This window comes from Rhinichthys klamathensis, unplaced genomic scaffold (genome assembly GCF_029890125.1).
Source record: "Rhinichthys klamathensis goyatoka isolate OS25496 unplaced genomic scaffold, OSU_Roscu_1.1 h1tg000127l_1, whole genome shotgun sequence".
In the NCBI taxonomy this organism is placed as follows: domain Eukaryota; kingdom Metazoa; phylum Chordata; class Actinopteri; order Cypriniformes; family Leuciscidae; genus Rhinichthys; species Rhinichthys klamathensis.
This window is the reverse complement of record NW_026606664.1, coordinates 4,496,080-4,517,568: the sequence shown is the minus strand read 5'-3', so window position 1 is coordinate 4,517,568 and position 21,489 is coordinate 4,496,080. Positions and strand designations below refer to the sequence as shown.

Sequence of the window (21,489 nt, the reverse complement as noted above, 5' to 3'; positions counted from 1 at the left end):
TTATGAAGAATAACATAAAGAGACTTTAGTATTTCACACTATAATTGTTAGTCAAATTTAAAATAGGTAATTTTGAGATAATGTTTTAAACAATGAAATATATAAAGTCGCAATTGCAAAATATAAAGTCGTTATAATGAGAAATAGTCACAATGATGAGATTATTATCCCAGATATTTTGGGATATAAGGTCACCATGGGAGATATAAATGAGCAAATTGTGACGAAAAATAAATGCACACTGCAAGATATATATGTGAGATATATAGTCATATTGTGAGATAAAGCAACAATTCGGGGGGAAAAATTGCTATAACAAGAAAAATAAAGCCACATTGCGGGATTTAAATTCAGATTGTGGGATATAAAGTCACAACGGGAGGTATAAATTAGCAAATTGTGAGAAACAAAGTTATAACTACGAGAAATAAAGTCACATCGTGAGATATAAAGCAGCATTACGAGATTGTGAGGTTGCAATTCTGAAAAAGTTGCAATTGCAAGAGAAAAAAAAAATCACATTTTGAAATATAAAGTCATAATTGGAACTAATATAAATGTGCAATTATGAGAAAAAAGTCAGAATTACTGAGGTGAAAAGGTACCAGATTATCAGCCATCTACAGTAATTCATCAGGAATTTAAAATAAAAGAATAAGACGGAGTAGACAAGAAACAGAGCATAACAACTGTAACGCTGTAAAGCCAGGAATGTCAAGCAGCTAAACTCCCACATTTAGCACTTATCACATACTAGCCAGGACAAGTGGATCAATAGAGTAAAACAACACTTGCGCTCTAATGTGGATGGTTGACCGTGACTAGAAGATAAATAAAATCATATAGAGTGCAGAATGTGTCCAGCAGGATGATTAGTTGATAAATGTAGAGAGGTGGCGTTTACCGCATTGAAATTCATCGGCTCCATCCTCGCAGTCTTTCTGTCCGTCACACAACCACACGCTGGAGATGCAGTTTCCACTGGGACATGCGAAATGGCCGTCCTCACACGTATGGACTGCAGAAGCTGGGAGAAAAGGCCAAACGGAGAGGATAGGGGTTTAGATAAACCTGTGGAAAACCATCTGTGATTCCTACTGCCTGATATCACCAAAGGGTTTGCTAGGTTCACCACCACTTCGAGAAAAGGATGAGATGCTGTAAACAAATCAATTGTCCGACCTCTGAATGTCGACCTCAGCTTCAACCATCCAATTTGTTATCTGTGGTTTTATATTTGTGTTTGTTTTCTGATTTGTAGATCAAGGTCATTTTAAACCTCCAACATCTGCAACAGTACCTTGACTGGAGAAACCACAGCATATGTAAAGAGCTGAACAGTCTTCATATTTCTATTAAAGGTTTGCTCTAAAAGACTCTTAAAGAAGTTTTCAAAGAACATTCATGTTTTTTTTGAGCAAACATTCCCAGAGAATCAGTGCTAGCAACTTTAGCAAACAATCATATATTTTGTATGGTCTATTTCAGCCTTCAGGACCTCCAGGGAACATTTTACTATATAGAGATGTTTGGCAATCATAAATGGGTGTGTACAGGCACTTTTATGTCCCAAGGCATTGGTTTTTATTAAAACATTTTTCTTTTGCTGTATAAAGACATTAAAACTGTCTAGGAAACTGTTTACCATGGTGTAATTTATATTCGCTGTTTCAAATGCCCTTATATATTATATGTTTTGTTTTACCATTTCCCAAGATCCAAAGATTACATTTTAAAATATGAAAATCATTCTAAAAAATTACATATATATATATATATATATATATATATGTATATATACAGTATATACACACACACACTGTATTTGTGTGTGTGTGTGAATTCATCAATATCAACACACGGAATGTGTATAAACTGAACTGTAGAGTCAACATTCACAATTAAACTTCAGTTATGATCGTTAGCAACCCTTTTCCACCATGATTCTTTCATTGACGTGTCAAAACTTACAGGTTTCAAAGAAAATCCAGAGTTTCCAACTTTTAATTATGATATTATGGCGCTGCTCAACTCATAAATTCTGACAGGACCGTAAAGTTCTGCACAAAAAATTCTACATATTCATTGACTTCCAGAGTTGTGTTTTATTTTAACCGAAAGGACTTAAGTCACTAAATATTCTCAGTAGGACCTGGTCCTTCTACATATATCATAAATATCTAAGCATATTACTGTCAAAAATTTGGCATGACTCAGTGTGATTGAGTCAAAAAAAGTTCATGTTTCAGCGCATCATAAAAGGCACTAGCGATGAGCCGTCACTGCACCGCAATGCAAACTTTGTAAAAATTCCCTTTGTTCCCAATGCTATTTTCCATTCTGAACGTGACTATCTTGTACTTTGAACACACACAAACAAGAGAAAGACAGATTGAGAGAGAGAGAATGCAAATGCATTTCTACCGTGGCAGTGTATTTCGTCTGCGTAATCCCCACAGTCATTGGCTCCGTCACAAATCCAGGAGGGATGAACACACAGAGACGTGGAATTGCAGCTTAGAAACCTCTCGCTTTTGCTGGCGCGAGCACCCAGTCTGTAGTATTCCATGCAGTCTGTGCTATCTAGAAACACAGAGTGGGCAATGAGACGAGTGTTTCACACGCTCACTGACACGCAAACACACACCATCAGAAGTGCGAACAGGCTAGCCCCTTCACATGTTAATCTTACTACAGATTTTCTCGTCCGATGCGTCAGCGCAATCGATGATCTGATTACACCAGAATGATGAAGGGATACAGGAACCATCTGCACAACGTCGCTCAGAAGACAAACACGAGGAATCTGGAACCACAGGGGAAAATGTAGATGATCTACATTACCCTTAAGACTTTATTTTAGTTGAATTTAATGATAATTGCCATAAAATAGTCAAATAGAAATAATGTTACACAGTTCAATAACGTCATAGTTTAAGAAGCTCTAATTTGATTCATTTCAGGGCTCTGAAAGTTCACAAGATTTTTGGCTTAAGTGTGAAAGCTCTGAATGAAGCCAGGCACCAGAAAGCTTTAAATGAAGTCAGAGCCCTGAATCGAAACCAAAGCGATCTGAATTGAAATCAGTTCAGTATGTAATGTGAACGCAAAGTGTTATGGGTTAACTTCCCTTATACATTTGCATAATCCCAATTTTTAAAGAATAATTCTAATTTAAATAATTAATATTTAAGCAGACAATGTTTCAAAAATATGTGTTAACAGAAACTAAACAGAGATCTACTCCATTTTCAAGTCCAGAGATAGTGTGAATTTAAAACGTGTCTATTTAAAGAGAGCCATTTCGATTCTGCATTGCTGCCAAGAGAACAACTTTCATTGGCCTTCACTGATGCTTAGTATAGAGATCTGTGGTTTGTACTGTCTACATTATAGATGTTTCTGCATTAAAGCTTAATGGTGTTATTTAGATGTTCAAACAAGGCAATGATTCAAGGGTGTATTGATTAATGGTCTGAATTTCTCTAGTTGTGTAGAACATTGAAAAACTAAGATTCCTTGACTGACCAACACTGGACTAAGCATGTGTTTCAAATCTGTAAGAAGAAGAAAAAATACCCACTTTTACAGTAAGCTTCATCCGAGTTATCCCCGCAATCATTCACGCCATTACAGAAGTGATAGTTGGCCACGCACCGCTGGTTATAGCATGATTTAAAGCCGTGTCTGCAGTTCCGGTTTTCTAGATAATGAAAAAGTTGAGAATTAGCCATAGGACTTTACAATAACATGTATGTAACTACAGCAATGTCATTTAAGATCGATGGATGGATGGATAATAGTGCAATGTAAAGTTTGGATAGCAAAACTATCCAAGAACGACTGCTTTATGTGAAACTCTGCTTGAGAATGTAAGGACAGAGAGAGAAAACAGTCAGTCTGTCACATCACTCGCACTCATTATGTTTTCGCCAGACTGCTGTAAGCTCGTCTTATTAGCCCAAGTCACAGGAGACCAGGAAGACCTTCAGTAGCATTCCTTCATTCAGTTTAGAGATGAAACCTGAGGGCTCAAACATAACATCCTGCCTGATTGGATTCTTACCGCAATACTGCATCTTTTCATCCGACCTGTCTTTGCAGTGTGCGATTCCGTCACATGTCAGCTGGTAATCAATGCATTCCCCGTTTCCGCACTGGAACTCAGAGTGGATGTTACATGAGGAGTTCATGGCTAGAAGACGAGAGTAAAAGAGATTTGAAGAGTTGTGATGTGCAGTGCTGATGTAAAGATTAGCAAATTGCATTGACTGCTTGAGTGTTTGACAAATAATCAGCCAAGGGCTCAAGGTCAGACGTGGCAATAGAGCAAGTTCCATTTGCACTTTATTTTTTTGTACTGTTGGTCTATTTACACAAATGTCAGAGCGATCTCTCCTTGGCCTTTTCATCGAGTCCCCTGTGTTCTGTTCTCTTCCATCAGATGGACTATGTCTAGCTGTTTGAACACACAAACACATCTGTGTATAAACCCCGTAATCCTCTCCAAGCAAGTGTTGAGCGCTGTTGCAATCCCACACTGAAAGTCACTGTGTATAGTGTCTGTATAAAGCTGTCCTGAATCATCTAATGTTCTTAAAGTTTGGAGAGAGAGAATAAAAACATAAATAAAGATCCATTCCAGGTTGATGGATGTTTCAGTCTCAAGACCTATAAGAGCAGCCTCAAGTCCACATTTAAGGTATCCATTATCTTGATTACTAGAGTAGCAAAACATCATATATCTAGATCTAGCTAAAAGTATAAACTATGCAGCTGTGGAGTTAAGATAGAAGTAAGCAGTGTATAATGCTTTATATTCAAATAGGATCTAAAACTGCCAACCCCTTGGCATTTAAAGTGTAGCAAAAATAAACTGGAATAAGAATTTAGATCACAATCTGGATTTACAATCTATATTCATAGCAAAATAAATTGGGATTACAATACAGATCATAATCTGGTTCCAGAATAAATCATGATTTATACTATGGATTATAAATCTGAATCCTGATCACATTCTTGATTTAGAATCTGGAATTTTGGATTACAAACTAGATGTACAGTTGTCTTTCATAATATGGATCCTGAACCTAAATTATGAGCAAAACGAATCTGAATCTCAATCTGCATTTAGAATCTACATTCAGAGAGAGAATGATTTGGAATTGCAAAAGGAATATCCAATATAGATCATAATCTGGTTCCAGAATTACATATTGAGAACAAATTTAATCTGAATCACAATCTGGATTTAAAATATGGATCTGAATCTAGACCACAATCTTGATCAAGTATCTATATTCAAATCTATATTCAGAGCAACATGAATCTAAATTACAATCTTGATGTAGAATCCAAATCACAGTCAATCAATTCAGATAGAGAATCTTTCTAGAGTTCTTACTAGTGCACTAACTGGACCTACAGAAGGATGGTGAAGTAATAAAGTTGTTTGGCCACAGCATATGGACTTAGCCACATAACTCAAAGTACCGGGACATAAAAATGTGGGACGAGTTGAAAAAAAAGTCCAGGAAAATGAGCTAGAGAAACAGAGAGAGAGAGGGTACAGGACTTACATACACATCTGTTATCATCCAGTAATATCCGTTCCCCACGGCAAGTACAGTTTACCACACCAAGCGGAGTCAAAAGGCAGAGGTCATGGCACCCTCCATTATTCACGCTGCAGGGAGACGACTCACCTGGAAGTAATAAGAGAAATCCTTGATGACAAATCACTCGTAACAAATTGTGACACCTCCAACTGTTTGACAAGTTTTACAGCTCACACTTATGGTAAGGAATTTAAAGTCACCATGAAATCAAAATTGACAATTCTTATATAATTTTTTTATGGAATTTTGCTGTTTTATAAATGGATTTATCCATGTGCAACATATTTTTGCAATCATGTGTAAATAACTTCCCCTCCCTCTTGCAGGACATCTCTTCCTCCATTTGTTCTTGTTCGAGAAGGCGTTTCACTCGGATATATGTCACAATAGGCAAGAAAATACTATCGCAACTTCCGCTTCATGCCGACTTTAAACAAACACTACGTTTGGCACCACATTTGAATGTGTTTGGAAATGGGATCCAGCGGCCAGTCGATGAATTGCAGTTTAAGTCACTTCCGTGTTGGATTCAAGAGAGAGAGAGCGGAAGGTTGCCGCTTGGTGTTCCTCAATACTGAAACGTGCTGTCAAATCTGTGCTTGCAAGAGTTCTGCATGATCCTCTTGCTTGTAAACATTTTAAATTGGTATGGCAAAATTTACGCCACCTGAGCAGATGTAACTCGCAGTTATGGTAAGGGGTGTGACATTTCCGGAACACACTCTAAGTGGTTCGCCAATCACAACACACTGGGCCGTCTAACCAATCAGAGCACATTTCGTATTTCGGAAGGAGGGGCTCCACCAAAAGAGGAACTAAACAGGGCGTTTAAGACAAACTGGGAAGAGAACTGCAATAATGTAAAATATGTGAAAAAGAATGTTTTTGGAACAATCAAGCATAAAAACCTATTCTAGTACACCCCAAAAACAAAGCCAAGACCTTGTAAAAGAGCACAATAGGACCCCTTTAATGCAACACATTCTGCCTGGCACTGCAGACACACGGTTTGAAGGGCACTCTTGCAGTGCCAGTCAGAGGGTTGGGCTCCTCAGCGGGTGTGAGTTTGAACTGTGTTTGGCACAGGCGCTGGCGTGGAGAGCGGGTCTCTGAACCGTGCGCTATCTACACACACACGACTGCCAGATTCTAGAGCCTTGGGCCGAGTGTATTCCCCTGCACAAATGGCGAGGATTCAGATGAGTGCATTGGGCCAGCGTCTTTCACCGTAGCGACATGAGGCTTCAGTCCTGGGAGGCTTTTGCTTATTATGGGATGGGGCTTTAAATAGCTTGGACTCATCGATGGCTGATTTCTGTTGGCCGGTGATTATAAAGGAATGTTTATTAGTTGGAATAAAAGGAATTGCAGATGGTCCCCACTTTTAAAGGGACAGTTCACCTACAAAGAAACATTTTCATTATATTCATAAGAAAAGAAAGTCAAAATGGTGAAAAAATTATGATATAATATTCATTCCTTTTAAGTCTGTCTTAGCAGTTTTTACTCTTGTATTTGGATATGCCCTAATAAATAATGGGGGAAGTGACTGTAGATATGTTTTTCAGCATTTTATATCACAGTCTGAGCGAATTCCCTTAATAGAGTCATCTGCGGTGTATAGATAGGAGGAACGGTGGCCACCGAGGTCCAAATCTCCAAAGAGAGGCCTGAGATGAGAAAATCTCCATTTGCGGTTTAGGATGCCAAGCATCTAAGCTGCTTCCATTAGAGTCATTTGAAACACAGAGGCTTGAACCGCAAAACAAAGAAATGTCTCTATCGAAGCCAAGAAAGAAGCGGAGTGGAAAGCGGGCATTCTATAAATGTGTCACGTACTATAAATTCTGCTAATTCTGTAAATTTCATGGTGCAGTTTTACTTTCCGGGTGAATCGAGTTTGGTTTCTACGCATTAAAAGATTTGCGCCTAAGGCACTTGAAATGTGGTGCTCCTTGTGAGTTTTAACAGATGCAATTACCAAGCACTGCAGGTGTAAGTTTCGTGTTCGGGACACATAAACGTAAAAGTCACCATGCTCACTAAACAGAATTTATGTAAATGTACTTCCAGCAGTGCAGGCCAGGCTGGGCATTTAGTGGGATTATTGTCTGAAGAACCCCAGTTCAAACTGAAAATACACATTTAAAGCATGCAAATATATGCACTTGAATTTTCTTTTTTTTTTTTAAATACATACATTTATAAATAAATCATAAATAAAATGCACACCTGATGGCCATTTCTATATGTAAAATCTTAAATAAAAATATTAATAAAAAAAGGAACATGTATTTAGAGAGAATCTAAATATTAAGAGCAAACGGAATTTGGGTTATAATCAGAGATGTGAAAAATAGATCATAACCTCAATCTAGAATCTAGATTTAGAAAATGAATCTGAATTATAAATTGTATTTAGAGTCTAGATCATAATCTGAATCTAACTCAATCTAAATCACAATTTTGATTTATGAATCAAAATATTTAGAGCAAACGGAATCCGGATAACAATCTGGATGTAAAATATAGATCATAATCTGAATCCAAAATCCGGATTTAGAGTAAAAATATTATGAATCACAGTCTGGATTTCTAGCTCATAAATCTGAATTTAGATCACTATATTATATTTTAGAATTTATATATAAGGTGCAAATCGAATCTAGACTACAATATGGAGGTACAATATAGATTATAATCGAAATCTAAATCAATCTTGTTTTAAATATGTTCCATGTAATAGGAATCTAGCTCACAATCTGGATCTATATATTCAAAGCAAACAGAATCTAGATTACAATATGGATGTACAATTTAGATAATAATCAGAATATGGATTCGGAGCAAAAGGAATAATTCACAATCTGTATTTGAGTACAGGTTATAATCTGAAACTAGATCACAATCCTGATTCAGTATCTGAATATGAAGAGTTTGGTTCCAAAACGCGATAAACGCCATTTTGAAAAAAAAATTAGTTACTGCAAAAATCAGTATTGTATCTGGTTGGTATTGAAAAGTCAATGTTTAATTTTAAGTAAAATGCGATAGCCGCCGTGTTATTCTGTCATGTTTTCTCCCTTTCTTTCCAAACCGCGACAAACGCCAGTCTCCCTTCTCTGCAGAATGCGATATATCCGCTCTCAACCAATCACAACGCACCATTCCACGCAATGTAAACAGTAACGGCAGCGCCTTAAATACACCCGGCTTCCTAGTTTTTCTTATCGATTTTGTACTTTTCGATCAACAAACAAACAAAAAAATGAATAATTTTGACGGCATTGATGAACCTGTGGTTGTTTCTGCGGTGGGTAAGAAACGCAAGGCATCGAAATCGAATCATTTACGTGAGGAGATTAAGAAGATGAGGCACTCGGGAGGAGGAAACATGTTTTCAATCTTCTTTACAGTTCTTAATAAAAATATTATACTAATAAACTTACGTTGTTGTGTATTTTCAACAGTTTCAATATGAAAAAAAAAAAAAAACTTTATATTGATTCAATGGATTAATTGCATTTTGATTATTTTTTTAAATGGATTTATTGCATTTTGGGGAAAAAAAATCCGTTTTTATAATAAATCTTTGAAAATCAAAACCTGGATTTTAATTTTTCTTGTTATTATGACCTACAAATGCTATGTGAAAGTTTGAAACAGAAAATAGTGGTTTTCATCTTTCCACTTTCTTGGTAAAGAAAACACATTTTTACTCAAATTAATCTAAATGGATTTATTGCGTTTTGGAACCAAACTCTTCATATATAGATGTAATCTGAATCGAGAAAAGTCCTTTACTCTGAACAGAACTTTATTTTACTTAACTTATGGAAATATATCAGCCTTTAATTACTGGATTAGTCCCCTCCGATGATGTAAAGTCACTCATTAATATGATTAGTCTCTGTACTTATCATACTGTGCTGACATAAATCCAGCTTGCCACAAAATACGTAGAATCAGCAAAGAATATTGTGACTGCGTTCAGCTTATCTGACCCCAATGTCAGAATGTGTTGATTCTGTCCTAGCTTCACTGCGCACTCATCAAAAAAAGCCCTGAGTGACTTGTGACGCATCTAACATCAGTGACTTTGGATTGTGTTTGCTGTCATCACAGAGTAAGCATCTCAGACCCCTTGTGTGAATAATACAAACAAGCTTTGTGTGACTAATACAAACAAGACTGCAAATCATCCGGTACATCAACCAAGAACCATATTCATATGCTAGTTTTCAAGAACATTCTGTTTAATAACTTTCTTTGATTCAAGGGTTTTAGAAAGATACTACAACGGTTTGTTGTCACTACACTTGAGCTTCAATTAAAGTACAAACATTTAGTTTGAGTTCAATGCTACAAGTTATTTGATGAAACAAAGGAAATTAATTACATACAGCTGTTGGTGTCATTGGAAACAGCGACGATTCCCATCGGTTGATGAGGGATGTCCGCACGGAGTACTTTTGTATTGGCTCCGGTGAACTTATCAGAGCGGATCACAGCCCGCTGAGTCCAGTCGGACCAGAAGATGAAGTCTCTGTATATTGCCAAGCCAAAGAACGTTCCGGGTCCTGATTTCACAATGACCTACAAATTTAAGGGGCAGAATTTAGGTGAGAGAAATAACCTGGTAACAAAAAATGTTTTTAAAAAGAGCCCTGTTAAATATTCCAGTTTATAGACAGTCAAAAGTTTCGGCATGCTTGGGTGAATATGTTTCTCATGACCTTGAAGTTTTGACCTAAAGGCTTATGCTTGAAATACTTTTTTTCACATAAAATCCTGAAAAAGCTAGCTAGCTTTTTAGACACAGAGATAGATAGTTAGATAGATAGAACAATCGATATAACGATCGATATAACGAACGAACGAACGAACGAACGAACGAACGAACGAACGAACGAACGAACGAACGAACGAACGATAGATAGATAGATAGATAGATAGATAGATAGATAGATAGATAGATAGATAGATAGATAGATAGATAGATAGATAGATAGATAGATAGATAGATAGAACCTTGTATCATTCAATAACTTAAGCACTGGTAATAAATAAAACAAACTATCTCTCATGTCGTACAGGACAGTTCCAACGAGCAGTTTACTTTTTGCGCTTCATCACAAAGGTGCACAGACCAAAATAAACCCACTGAGTCTCTGTATAATTCACACACACGGGCCTGGCCAGAGCCGGAGGGGGAAACCACCGTGACACCCGAAGGACAGCCCTCCTCCATTATCCCTGACATTATAAATGATTAACCCAGATCTGCGGAGAGTGTAAATGGAATCCCTGCCATAACAGACACGGGGATACATCACGCATGGCCTCGGGGAGGAAGCTAAGTTGTGGAGAGAGGGTCTGTTCTAGGTGTGCCTGAAGGAAATTAACTGAAATCAGAAATTAATTGATTAGAATCACTCAGAAACTCTGGGATGGTAGAGAGGGGAACGAAGTAGGTTTAAAAATAAATACTCGACAAATGTGTGTAATATTAGGCTTTGGTAAATAATTCACCATTTGATTACCACTGAAAACTTTCACTGAAACAACACCTGACTCATATCAAAAACAAGCAAACTGTCGTGACTTAAGGCCCTTAAGGCCGAAATTCTCGTCCGAAATTTTCATACGTTAAGAAAAAAAAAACGGCCCCACATTGTGTCAATCACGATTACACACTGTCCCCGAAACTTTTGTCCGTAATAAAAAAAATTAATAATAATAATAATAATTCATTACATTTATATAGCGCTTTTCTAGGCACTCAAAGCGCTTCACATGGAAGGGGGAATCTCCTCAACCACCACCAATGTGCAGCATCCACTTGGATGATGCGACGGCAGCCATAGTGCGCCAGAACGCTCACCACACACCAGCTTACTGGTGGAGAGGAGACAGAGTGATGAAGCCAATCAGTGTATATATATATATATATGGGGATGATTAGGAGGCCATGATGGACAGAGGCCACTGGGCAAATTTGGCCAGGATGCCGGGGTTACACCCCTACTCTTTCGAAAGACATCCTGGGATTTTTAATGACCACAGAGAGTCAGGACCTCGGTTTAACGTCTCATCCGAAGGACGGTGCTCTTTGACAGTATAGTGTCCCCGTCACTATACTGGGGCGTTAGGACCCACACAGACCACAGGGTGAGCGCCCCCTGCTGGCCTCACTAACACCTCTTCCAGCAGCAACCTGGTTTTCTCAGAAGGTCTCCCATCCAGGTACTAACCAGGCTCAGCCCTGCTTAGCTTCAGTGGGCAACCAGTCTTGGGCTACAGGGTGATATGGCTGCTGGGTGAAATTCTGAACGAGTTTGATTTTCAGCATTTTTCGCATCCGTAGCAAGCATTTTGAGAGGCGTTTTGACAATTCAGAGTCACTGAATGATGAATACGAAAAAACTCAGTGAGCAAGGACCTTAACTCAGTGGAAACGTTTTCATCAGAACTCCAAATGGTGCTGAACCACAGAAAGGCTAAGGTTCCAAATTTAAATGATTTATTTTTTCCCCTGTTGTGTGTTCTAAAATGCATACAAAAATTTATAAAAAAAAGTTTTGCCCAGCAATAAATAAATAAATAAATAAAATAAAGGCAGTCCCAGTTTGGTAAAAGTTGACGCTACAAAGTTTTTTTTTTTCCTAAAACAATCAAGAGAAAGAAAAAAATGTATAGAAAATCAGTGAGGTTTTTTTTTTGCCCATTTTTTAAGGTGGTACACAAATTATTATATATATATTTTTTTTTTCTCAATGTATAGCAAAAAATAATAATATCGGGGGGGATAAGGTTAAAATGTCCACAAAACAAGCCACTGCAAATTCTTCATTGCAGTTTCTCTGATAACTGCATGTAACCAATCAACACAAAAAGAGGTTACACACATTTTTTCCAGCTTTAAGAGCTTTTCACAGACTCTGCTAGTTATTTCCGAAGGCTTTGTGAGCCACACACATCTGTTATGAAGTGTGGCATTAACCGCTCTTCAGCAGCACACACAGACACAGATGTCTCTGAAGGGCCGTCCGTTTGATTGCCAGAGTCTTTCTGTAATAATAGGCGGCTCGGCATGTGGAGAGCGAAGCTCGCGCTTTAATCCTTGATGACAACATGTCAAACACGTGTTCTCACCCTCTCGCAGTTGAGGCGTCTTTATTCCCAAGTGTTCCTTCGCCGCCCGTACTTCTGTTTCTGAGCATTTCTAAAGGTGGGGGGACAGGATGAAAGATGCAGGCAGACACATCTGCGTGATGCTTTAATATCAGAGCTGTCGTCTCGACAGGTGAAAACCTCTTTGTGGTCTCTTAAGATCAAAACTTTTTAGCATTGAATTACAAACCAGTGGACAAGAACATGGCATTCCTGCTCTCTACGCAGGCTTACGTTTCAAGAAGCTTATAAGCAGGGATTAGACTTTGCTACCCAATAAAGTGATGAAGCGTAACTCAAAGTCAAGGTGCAGATAGCTGCTTCTGTTTTATTTAAAGCTATATTGACCACTTGTTAAGCTCCGCCCCTTTGTTACTTACAGAACATCCCATAGGACTGAATTTGGAGAGTTCTATAAAAAGATCGATTTTCAATCGAATGTACTCATAAAGTGGTCAAAGATGTTTGGATGTTATTTTTTGTGCGGGCTGGAATGAATTTCAACATTGCAAAACTTGAAAGTGAAAAGCTTAATTTTAAACTGAACACTACTCAGTATAATAAAAAATGACATTACAAAGTGAAACTATTGGTGGTGTTATTCATTGCACGTTTTTTTTTTTTTTTTATCTTTTTTAATCTTTTTCTTTTTTTTCTTTCTTTTTGTGTGTGTGTGTGTGTGTGGAGAGGGGGGGGGGGGGGCAGATTTTAAAGGTTTAAATGGGGGCACGACAAAAAAAGTTTGAGATCCACTGCAGGATGGTTAATCTACACATGATTAAAAACTGTGAAAACCACACATCTGAATTGAGACAAATGATTCTCACAGTCACCAGTAAAAAAATGCCTTATTTGAACACACTTACAAGTGAAAACATTAATGTAACATTTCTACAACATTCACTATGCTACTGTGAAGAACAAGGAAAATAAAACACAAAACAGGCAAGTTTTCTGTAACACTTTGAAAAGTTGTTTTTCACAATTCCGTTGGGTCATACAAGTAACTCGTAAATTGCACACTTTACCTTTAGGAAAGCGAATAGGGTCATATTTCAAGTGTTGTTTTATTAAGAAAGTTTCATAAAGGAAAATCCAATTTGCATGATTAATTTTGAACTCCTGGGAGTTTGAATGTGTGGCTCAGACTATGTACGTTGAAGATCCAGCGCATGTCATTTCCTCTAGAGGAAGTTTAAAAAGGATCTGTCACCAGTAACCTAGATGGCACTACCTCCTACAGCGCGCTCTGGCAGGATCCCGCCTCTCTATCCTCTGTATCTGTCTGACACACAAGAAAACAAATGTTCCTTTTGTTCGCCCAGATCAATTTTCACCTTTATAGCCTAGCGAGCAGATAGTTTCATTAGCTGGCTAGGAGCCGTTTAGCGCGCCGCACCATTGTTGGCGGTTGTCAAACCCTCTTACCTGCGGTTCCTGGCACTTGTTGCAAGTAAACATAAAAGCAAGTTTACTTAGAGAGTTAGTAATAACTTGTTTTAGCTTAATCAAAATAATTTAAATAACTCCATGAAGAGAGTTGTAAATATGTTAATTTTACTAAAACTGTTAACGGGGTCATGACATGAGAAATCAAATTTGCCATGTAAGGGAAGGGGTCTTTTTGTACATCCTGCAAGTTTCATAGATTAAACCGTCCTCCTCATTATAAACAAAGCTTTTATTTAATCAAGCTCCAAAAACGGCTCGTTCTGATATAGTGTGATTTGTAAGGTCACATCAATGCACCATAGTGACAATGGTGTTCAGTCACTTAATGGCTGACATTTGCCCACACTGGATGTGAGCGTTACATTGGTGCATCCTGAAGGTGAATGGAAGACCTTAAATGCTGAAAGACAATGTTACCTTGGACAATGTTCAATGATTATTTAACGACGCTAGGATCTTTTATTCAGTCCTCCGGGCCAAAGCAAATTTTTTATTTCAAGTGACAAGTATTGAACCCAAGTGACCTGTATTCCGTGGATGGGATCGAACTTTCTTTATGTCCTCCTTCAATGTCTCACCTCAACAAAGCAGAAAAGCTTTACAAAGAAAGGCTGAAAGATGTTTCCGGCACTCTTAAGACACAGCCTCTACTTCAGCTAATGCACTTCCATGCATTTTTCAAAAGTCACACAAAGCACCTCCATACTCACGTATCTGTGCGAACCATCGTAATCACACCTCTCGATGTGCCCGAGACTGCCGTCGGAAAAATACAGCTTTTCAGCTTTGTGGTCGATGGTGAGTCCATTAGGGGTGCTGACATCCACGCTAACAATGACTCGGATGTTCCGGCCGGTTAAGGTCGACCTCATGATGCTCGGCCTCTGCTCATTCCAGTTAGTCCAAAACATCAGGCTATGGGAAGTGCAAACACACTGTTAGCTGTCACATTAAACTATTTTTATAATAAAATTGTGAGCTTAAAGTACTTGTACACCTAAGCCACTAGCTATCCACCTATTTTTATGAGCAAATGCCAAGATGCACATAAATTAAAAATATTTACAACAAAAAACTCACATGACTTTGCCTCAGCAGATAGGATAACTGGATGAAACAGCAGAAAATTTAATTGCACAGCATCTTAAATGTTAATTTGATCATTTAGAAACACCTGAGCCAAAGTCTGTCATTAGAATGATTTGGTTAATCCTTCCCAGAAGCGTCTAACAAACAGCAGGTATCCGAACGCAAGTTAACATGCCAGGATTGATTCCGTTTCATCCTCACGCTTTGAGAAGCAACATTTATGATGTAGGAAAAAGAGCCACAGTGGCTTCTTACATTTTTATTACAGATATTTTGTTCCAATTTCCCAGGAAATGACGTTTTTGTTCTCTTGAACACATGGAATGGATGCGCTGCTTTATTCGCAAATGTTTTATGTGATATTCCAATTTTGCATATAAGTTAAATTTGCGACTTTGGATGGAAACACATCTAAATGCCATTACATTAGATGTCAAACCTAATTTATCCTAGCACTTTTCTCAGGACTAACATAACTTCTCTGAGCAGTTAGTTCTTCAAAATTGTCATTACAACATTACACACGAGTGTGATCAATAGAATTATTTATGGATTATTTTTATAATTCATTTTAGTAAATTAGCATGTTAAACTGACAGAGGGTTGTCTATACACCATCCCCAATAGAATGTACACCCTTGATGCTACACTACATTATGCTCTAGCATGATTTGTTAGCAGATGCCACGAAGTTTGACAGTATTAAATGTAATGACATTTAGACATTTTTAAGGGTGACTTAAGTACTTCACAATTGATAATAGACGTATAAAAATGCCTGTTTCTGTCATATATAAGTAGGGCTGTCACTTAACATTAGATGCCATCAAACTTAACAGCATCTGCTAACAAATAATGGTAGTGCATTTCATAGATCTAACATCACTTTTCTGAGGCATTACATCTTCAAATTTGTTGCATTTCAGACTTGTTTTCTTTGAATGTCATCTTAAAATTTGCTTTAAAAAACAGAGGTTCATATAAAAATAGAATTTACACCCTTGATGCTACGCTATGCTAATAGCCTCATTAAAAATGTATTAATCTGCAATTATAATCAAGAAAGCTACAGCCTAATAGCATCAGCCCTTTTTCTTTAATGTGGCAGAAAAAGACTAGTCCCTCGAAGGACGAAGCATGTCCTTGTGTTTGAGACGAGTGTGCTAGCCTGGCATGTGACGGCACCTTGCAGTGTCAGCCGCTAGTGCCGGCGTGTGACTCCTAGTTGTGATCTTTGGCAGCTTTTGGGTTGGTGGGACTTCTTGCTGACAGCAGCAGTCACTTATTGCCATGCTAATGCTCTAACAAGCTAATGCGGTGACTGCTACAGTCCAACTAAGTGTTGTCAAGGTCTAAAATTATGAAATGTTCCTTCGAGAACAAACAGCTGTGTTCCTGCTATGGATGAAAGATAGCTTACTGTGCTTTAAACCATTGAGAAGTTACATAAGAAATATGACGGTTCGCAGAAACCAACTTCCTACTTGGAATAGTGAAGAGAACACCTGTATAATCCTGATTGACTAACAATTACTATGTAAAACACAGTAAATGATCCTGTTTATAATCATACACCTGAAGAACACAAGCTAACGTTAGCATAGCATTGTTTACCCTTAGCAATTGTATCTATATAAATTATTTTTCAAGCATGGGGCAATGGAAACTGTAAAAGGCTGACATAAACAGGAATAGCTCACATCTGACTTTGAATATAATTTAACATAAGGTGGTGGGGAATGCTAAAGTCAATTTAAATGTAGATTGAGGCATAATCACATAATCTTTCATATAACCTCAATTAGTCTCAAAATATCTTATGATTCACAATCAAAGGTTCCCAACTGCTGTTTACCATATATTTACTCTGTAATAAATTATCCTGTTTATTATCACACACCCGAGGAACAGGTGTTAATGCTAATGCTCACATAACATTGTTTACTCAGCAGTTTGGCAAAAAGATAATGATGGCATTGTCATTTTGTGTTTATATAGATAATTCTTCAAGCAACAGGCAAAGGAACATGTTGGAAGTCAGACATAAATAGAAATATCCCACATCTGACTGAATTAATTTAGTATAAAGTGGTGGGCAATGCTAAAGTCAATTTTATGTAGACAATTATTGAGGCATAATCAAAGTAAATAAAGTACATGATCTCTTTCATACTGGTCAGTCATGACAATAAATCCGTCGTAAGCCCTGATTTCAGAAAGCAGGAATCTAAATGCTAAATGGAATGGAAACATCCAATTAACAACAATCACAGGATGTAAGAATAACACACAAAAAAAAAACGTTTATCAACTTCTGATGAGAAAAAAAAAACGCTTTTGTTTTAGATGTTAAAAGTTATGTGCATTCAGTCAAACTTTGCCGTTTTGCTTTTTTTGGAACTATGAACAATTTTATAATACATTATAAATACAAGCTTATAATACATTTTCCTTAATATATACATTTGATTTCACTTTTGTACGGGTCACACTTGACTTAAGAATCACTGCGCTAGATAAGCAAGGTTCAGCAAGGCAGCAATTTGTGCAAGTAGAACAAATAAATAAATGCATAAATGTGCAACTTAATTAATGTTTTCTAATTTGAAAATGAAAGGAAATGGCTAATTGAGATCAAGTTTGAAGATTAATACCACATTTGCCGTGAAGCTCTGTAGCACAGGTCACACTGTTTTCACATCTGAATCTTTAAAAAGCTCATAACTCACTGATGTAAAATTAATACACTGTATGTGGTCTGGCGCCTAATTACTATGAAATAATTAGAGGATCCCTCCCTTCATCGACCTTTTGGAAAGACAGCCATCAAAGCACATTTATCAACGCGGGTTATTTTGAGGAGAGGTTGAGTCAGTCCAGAAACATTTTGACACTTGAGATTTATTTTACTTTAATGAAAAGTACATAGGCCTACTTTTAGACTTGAAAAAAATATATATAAAAACATTTTAATCACTGAACAAAATATGAATTTAATTTCACAAGCAACCAGTTATGAAAATTACATCAAACTGGCTTAATTTTGGTGAAAAATGGAGTAGCATAAAAATAAAATAAAAAAAAACCTTCCATTCGAAATGTCAAACTTCAAACTCTTGACTTACTTCTGACATTCGTCCAGAGTGAGGACGTGCGGATGGTCCTCTTCGGACAGAGAGACCACCGTGTCTCTGTTGAAGGCGTTTGGTTTGGTCTGGTCAACGTTGTGGCGGGTGACGGTGGCTGTGGTTGAGCTCGTCCAGTAGAGAACGTCCCAGCCTCGATGGTACGCCAGTCCCTCCACAGAACCAACATCTACAGAAGGGGACGCCATGTCAAGTATTCTAAAGGAACGTGCAGACGGTGACCTACACCGTTACATTTTTCAAGGTTCTACACACACTTTAAACACACAACACTTTAAAGTCTGAAAAGGATTTCAAACCTTGTCTCAATCATAAAAGATAGCCAAGTCCACACAAATGCAACCGGTTGACCTGAAAGCTATAAATCTGGATGGCAGGCAACAAACTCCACAGGTCCTTTCAGAAGTGATTCAGAAAGAAGAAAAACGGACAGATGGTCGATGTGAAAAACAGTTAGGTGTCAGCAAAGGTCAAGATGTGTAGTGGAAATCTAATCGACACCTTTTTTAGCTCTTGAAAACACTGGGAAGGGCTTGACTATGCGTGTCTCTATATATGTGCCACTTCAAAAAGGAGCAAAAACAATTAAAAATATATATATACTTTAATGAAAATATATACATTTTGAGAATAAAACTGTAATAAAATCATACATTAATATATTATACATTTGAATAATATTTTATATAATATTATTAAACAGCCTTTTATAATAATAAATAATAGAATAAAAATAATAAAATAATAAAAATAATAAATTTGTAACAGTAACATCAAAGTCATATTTTGAGAACAAAACAATATTTCTAATAAAGAACAAAGATTGTTTTGGCTGTGCAGAAAGTCATTGTCCAGCGGTTGTAAAAAGTAATTTCAGAAGTGACACGCGGAACAATTTAGCGGATTCACTCACATGATTAAATGTGTTTGTCACTCCTTAACTTTGCAGTAAACTTGAATGTTGGTTCTCTTGAAAGCATGACAACCAAAACTTTTCTTCAAATTGTTAATGGATTATACAGAAAGCAAGGAAAGTGCGCTCCTTTATTGCACGACTGACTGAGTCACTCACGTGAAAATCATATTATAACCAATGAATCTAACTACACACGGCACAACGTATCTCTTATTTACATTGTGTCTATGATTTGGTGTTATAATGAGAGGATTTGCGAGCGTGTAGAATGTGGTCAGTGAATTCGAGTTAAACAAAAAATTGTTCAGAGTGAATTTTGACTTACCTACAGTAAACACGTCTGATTGGCCATTGCTTTCAAAAGAGACGTTAAAACGGCAAATTTCACCAAAAGGTGACAAGTTTGCATCCTTGAACATCCTTTGCATCTCAGAAACATAGTTTTCTTTATATTTTAATGTGTCACTAAAATGTTGTTGGTTAATAGGTTATAATAATATATTTTATAATTTAAGAAAAAGCAGCTGCTTTTCTCTATTCATTTGCCAGGTTTTTTTTTTCAGTTTTAAAGAGTTTCCTTTAAAATAACACAATACCAAAAGTAGTTGAATAAACAGTCGTCTCATGTATTGGCAATATGCAACCATACCATGTACGACCCGGCGCATAGTAAAGTGCATTTTTATGACCTGCTTGGGCCTTTTTGTGAAAACAAAATCATGCATTGATCAAACGACCATTCAGTCTTTTTGATGTTGCAATTGCTTAATGCAACTTGTTCAAGTTTATCGCACTGCAACCCGAGTGGCATCTTTTAAGTAGCTCTGCAGAAATATTACACATATTTCAGGATGCAGATCCTTATCCTCATAACACCTGTAAAGCCTGACAGTTAAAGTGATTGGCATCGAATAGGATACAGGGGCTCTGATTACTTGCAGTGAACATAACAATGACTTAATAAGCATAAAGGAGGACGCCGACTGCGCTGATGAAGGACAATATGACACTGGGTATTTCAGAACCAGCACAATAAATTGCTTTAGAACATTTGCCATTGACTGTTGAAAAAAAAAATGCAAATACGGTCACTATCATAAAATACGTTTCTCCAAGACAACAATGATATCAAATGAAGAGTAAATTGACACTTAAATATCCTGCTTTTCTGAAGAAAAAAAAGAGCCCTGTAATATCACATGAGGCTTCACAAGGGATCTCAACAAACTTTTTTTTACAAAATGCAGGTTTGCTAAAGTCTGCAATCTGTCATGCTGGGTAAACAGTCTCAAACACTTCAAGTCAATGTAAATTGCCTTTGCGACCTCCAAATACTCTCAAGTTAGCCTACGTGTCGCCACCATACATCCTCCTGATAAATTATTTGTTATTAAAGCATTAAAACACAAACCACTGTTAATTTAACATAAAAGCAAGCAGTTTACTGCGTGCATGGTTTGGCATGACTGAATGCGCGCAAAAGTGCGCTCTCTTAATAATTCCTAAAAAGCTGACAGTTCATCGCGATCTCACACATCTCTGTTATTATCAATGAAGCTGACTGCACAATGAAACTTTCATAATATCCACACGTTATAATTAGAGGATTTGCCAGCATACAGAATTCAGCACTGAACAAAAAAGTCCGTTTTGAGCGGTGAGGGGAGTCTATCTTAAATGCTTCTGATTGGCCATTGCGTTCAAGAAATCAACACATATGTCTGTGATTGGCTATATCGCTCAACGCTGCAAACATGTTATGAATAGAAATTCTGGCCTGTAAATCGTTTCTATTTTGTTTTAGTAGAGTAAGTGCATTACCACACGCGCCCGCACTCGGCCATCAAATCTAGTCCCGCGCCGCACTCTATTGCGTTGGGATTGCTCAGCTATCTTTCTCTTTTTCCCCTTGGGATCCATGGCCCATGACACACCCGCCGGTTTGTTTGTCAGCCACCGGTCTGGTATCACGCCGATCTGACAGACAAGTGTGTCACAGTCTATGAGGTAAATTCTTCGTTGACAGAAATGTTGAAATTAAATATTTATTATACACATTTTTACAACGTTGTACAACTTTAAGAATGTTTGT

At 37.3% G+C, this 21,489-nt stretch overlaps 1 protein-coding gene across 4 annotated transcripts in view; it reads right to left on the bottom strand.

Moving 5' to 3' along the window:
- lrp1ba (low density lipoprotein receptor-related protein 1Ba) overlaps positions 1-21,489 on the bottom strand; it is a 320,154-nt gene that overhangs the window by 74,907 nt on the left and 223,758 nt on the right. For all 4 annotated transcript variants that reach the window (XM_056256617.1, XM_056256618.1, XM_056256619.1 and 1 more), the window contains 9 exons: positions 18,461-18,650; positions 14,957-15,161; positions 10,025-10,217; positions 5,583-5,708; positions 4,067-4,195; positions 3,584-3,703; positions 2,693-2,806; positions 2,425-2,583; positions 905-1,027 (listed from right to left, as the gene is read on the bottom strand). In XM_056256617.1, the coding sequence (XP_056112592.1) occupies positions 905-1,027; positions 2,425-2,583; positions 2,693-2,806; positions 3,584-3,703; positions 4,067-4,195; positions 5,583-5,708; positions 10,025-10,217; positions 14,957-15,161; positions 18,461-18,650 (1,359 nt within the window). The remainder of the gene's footprint in view (positions 1-904; positions 1,028-2,424; positions 2,584-2,692; positions 2,807-3,583; positions 3,704-4,066; positions 4,196-5,582; positions 5,709-10,024; positions 10,218-14,956; positions 15,162-18,460; positions 18,651-21,489) is intronic.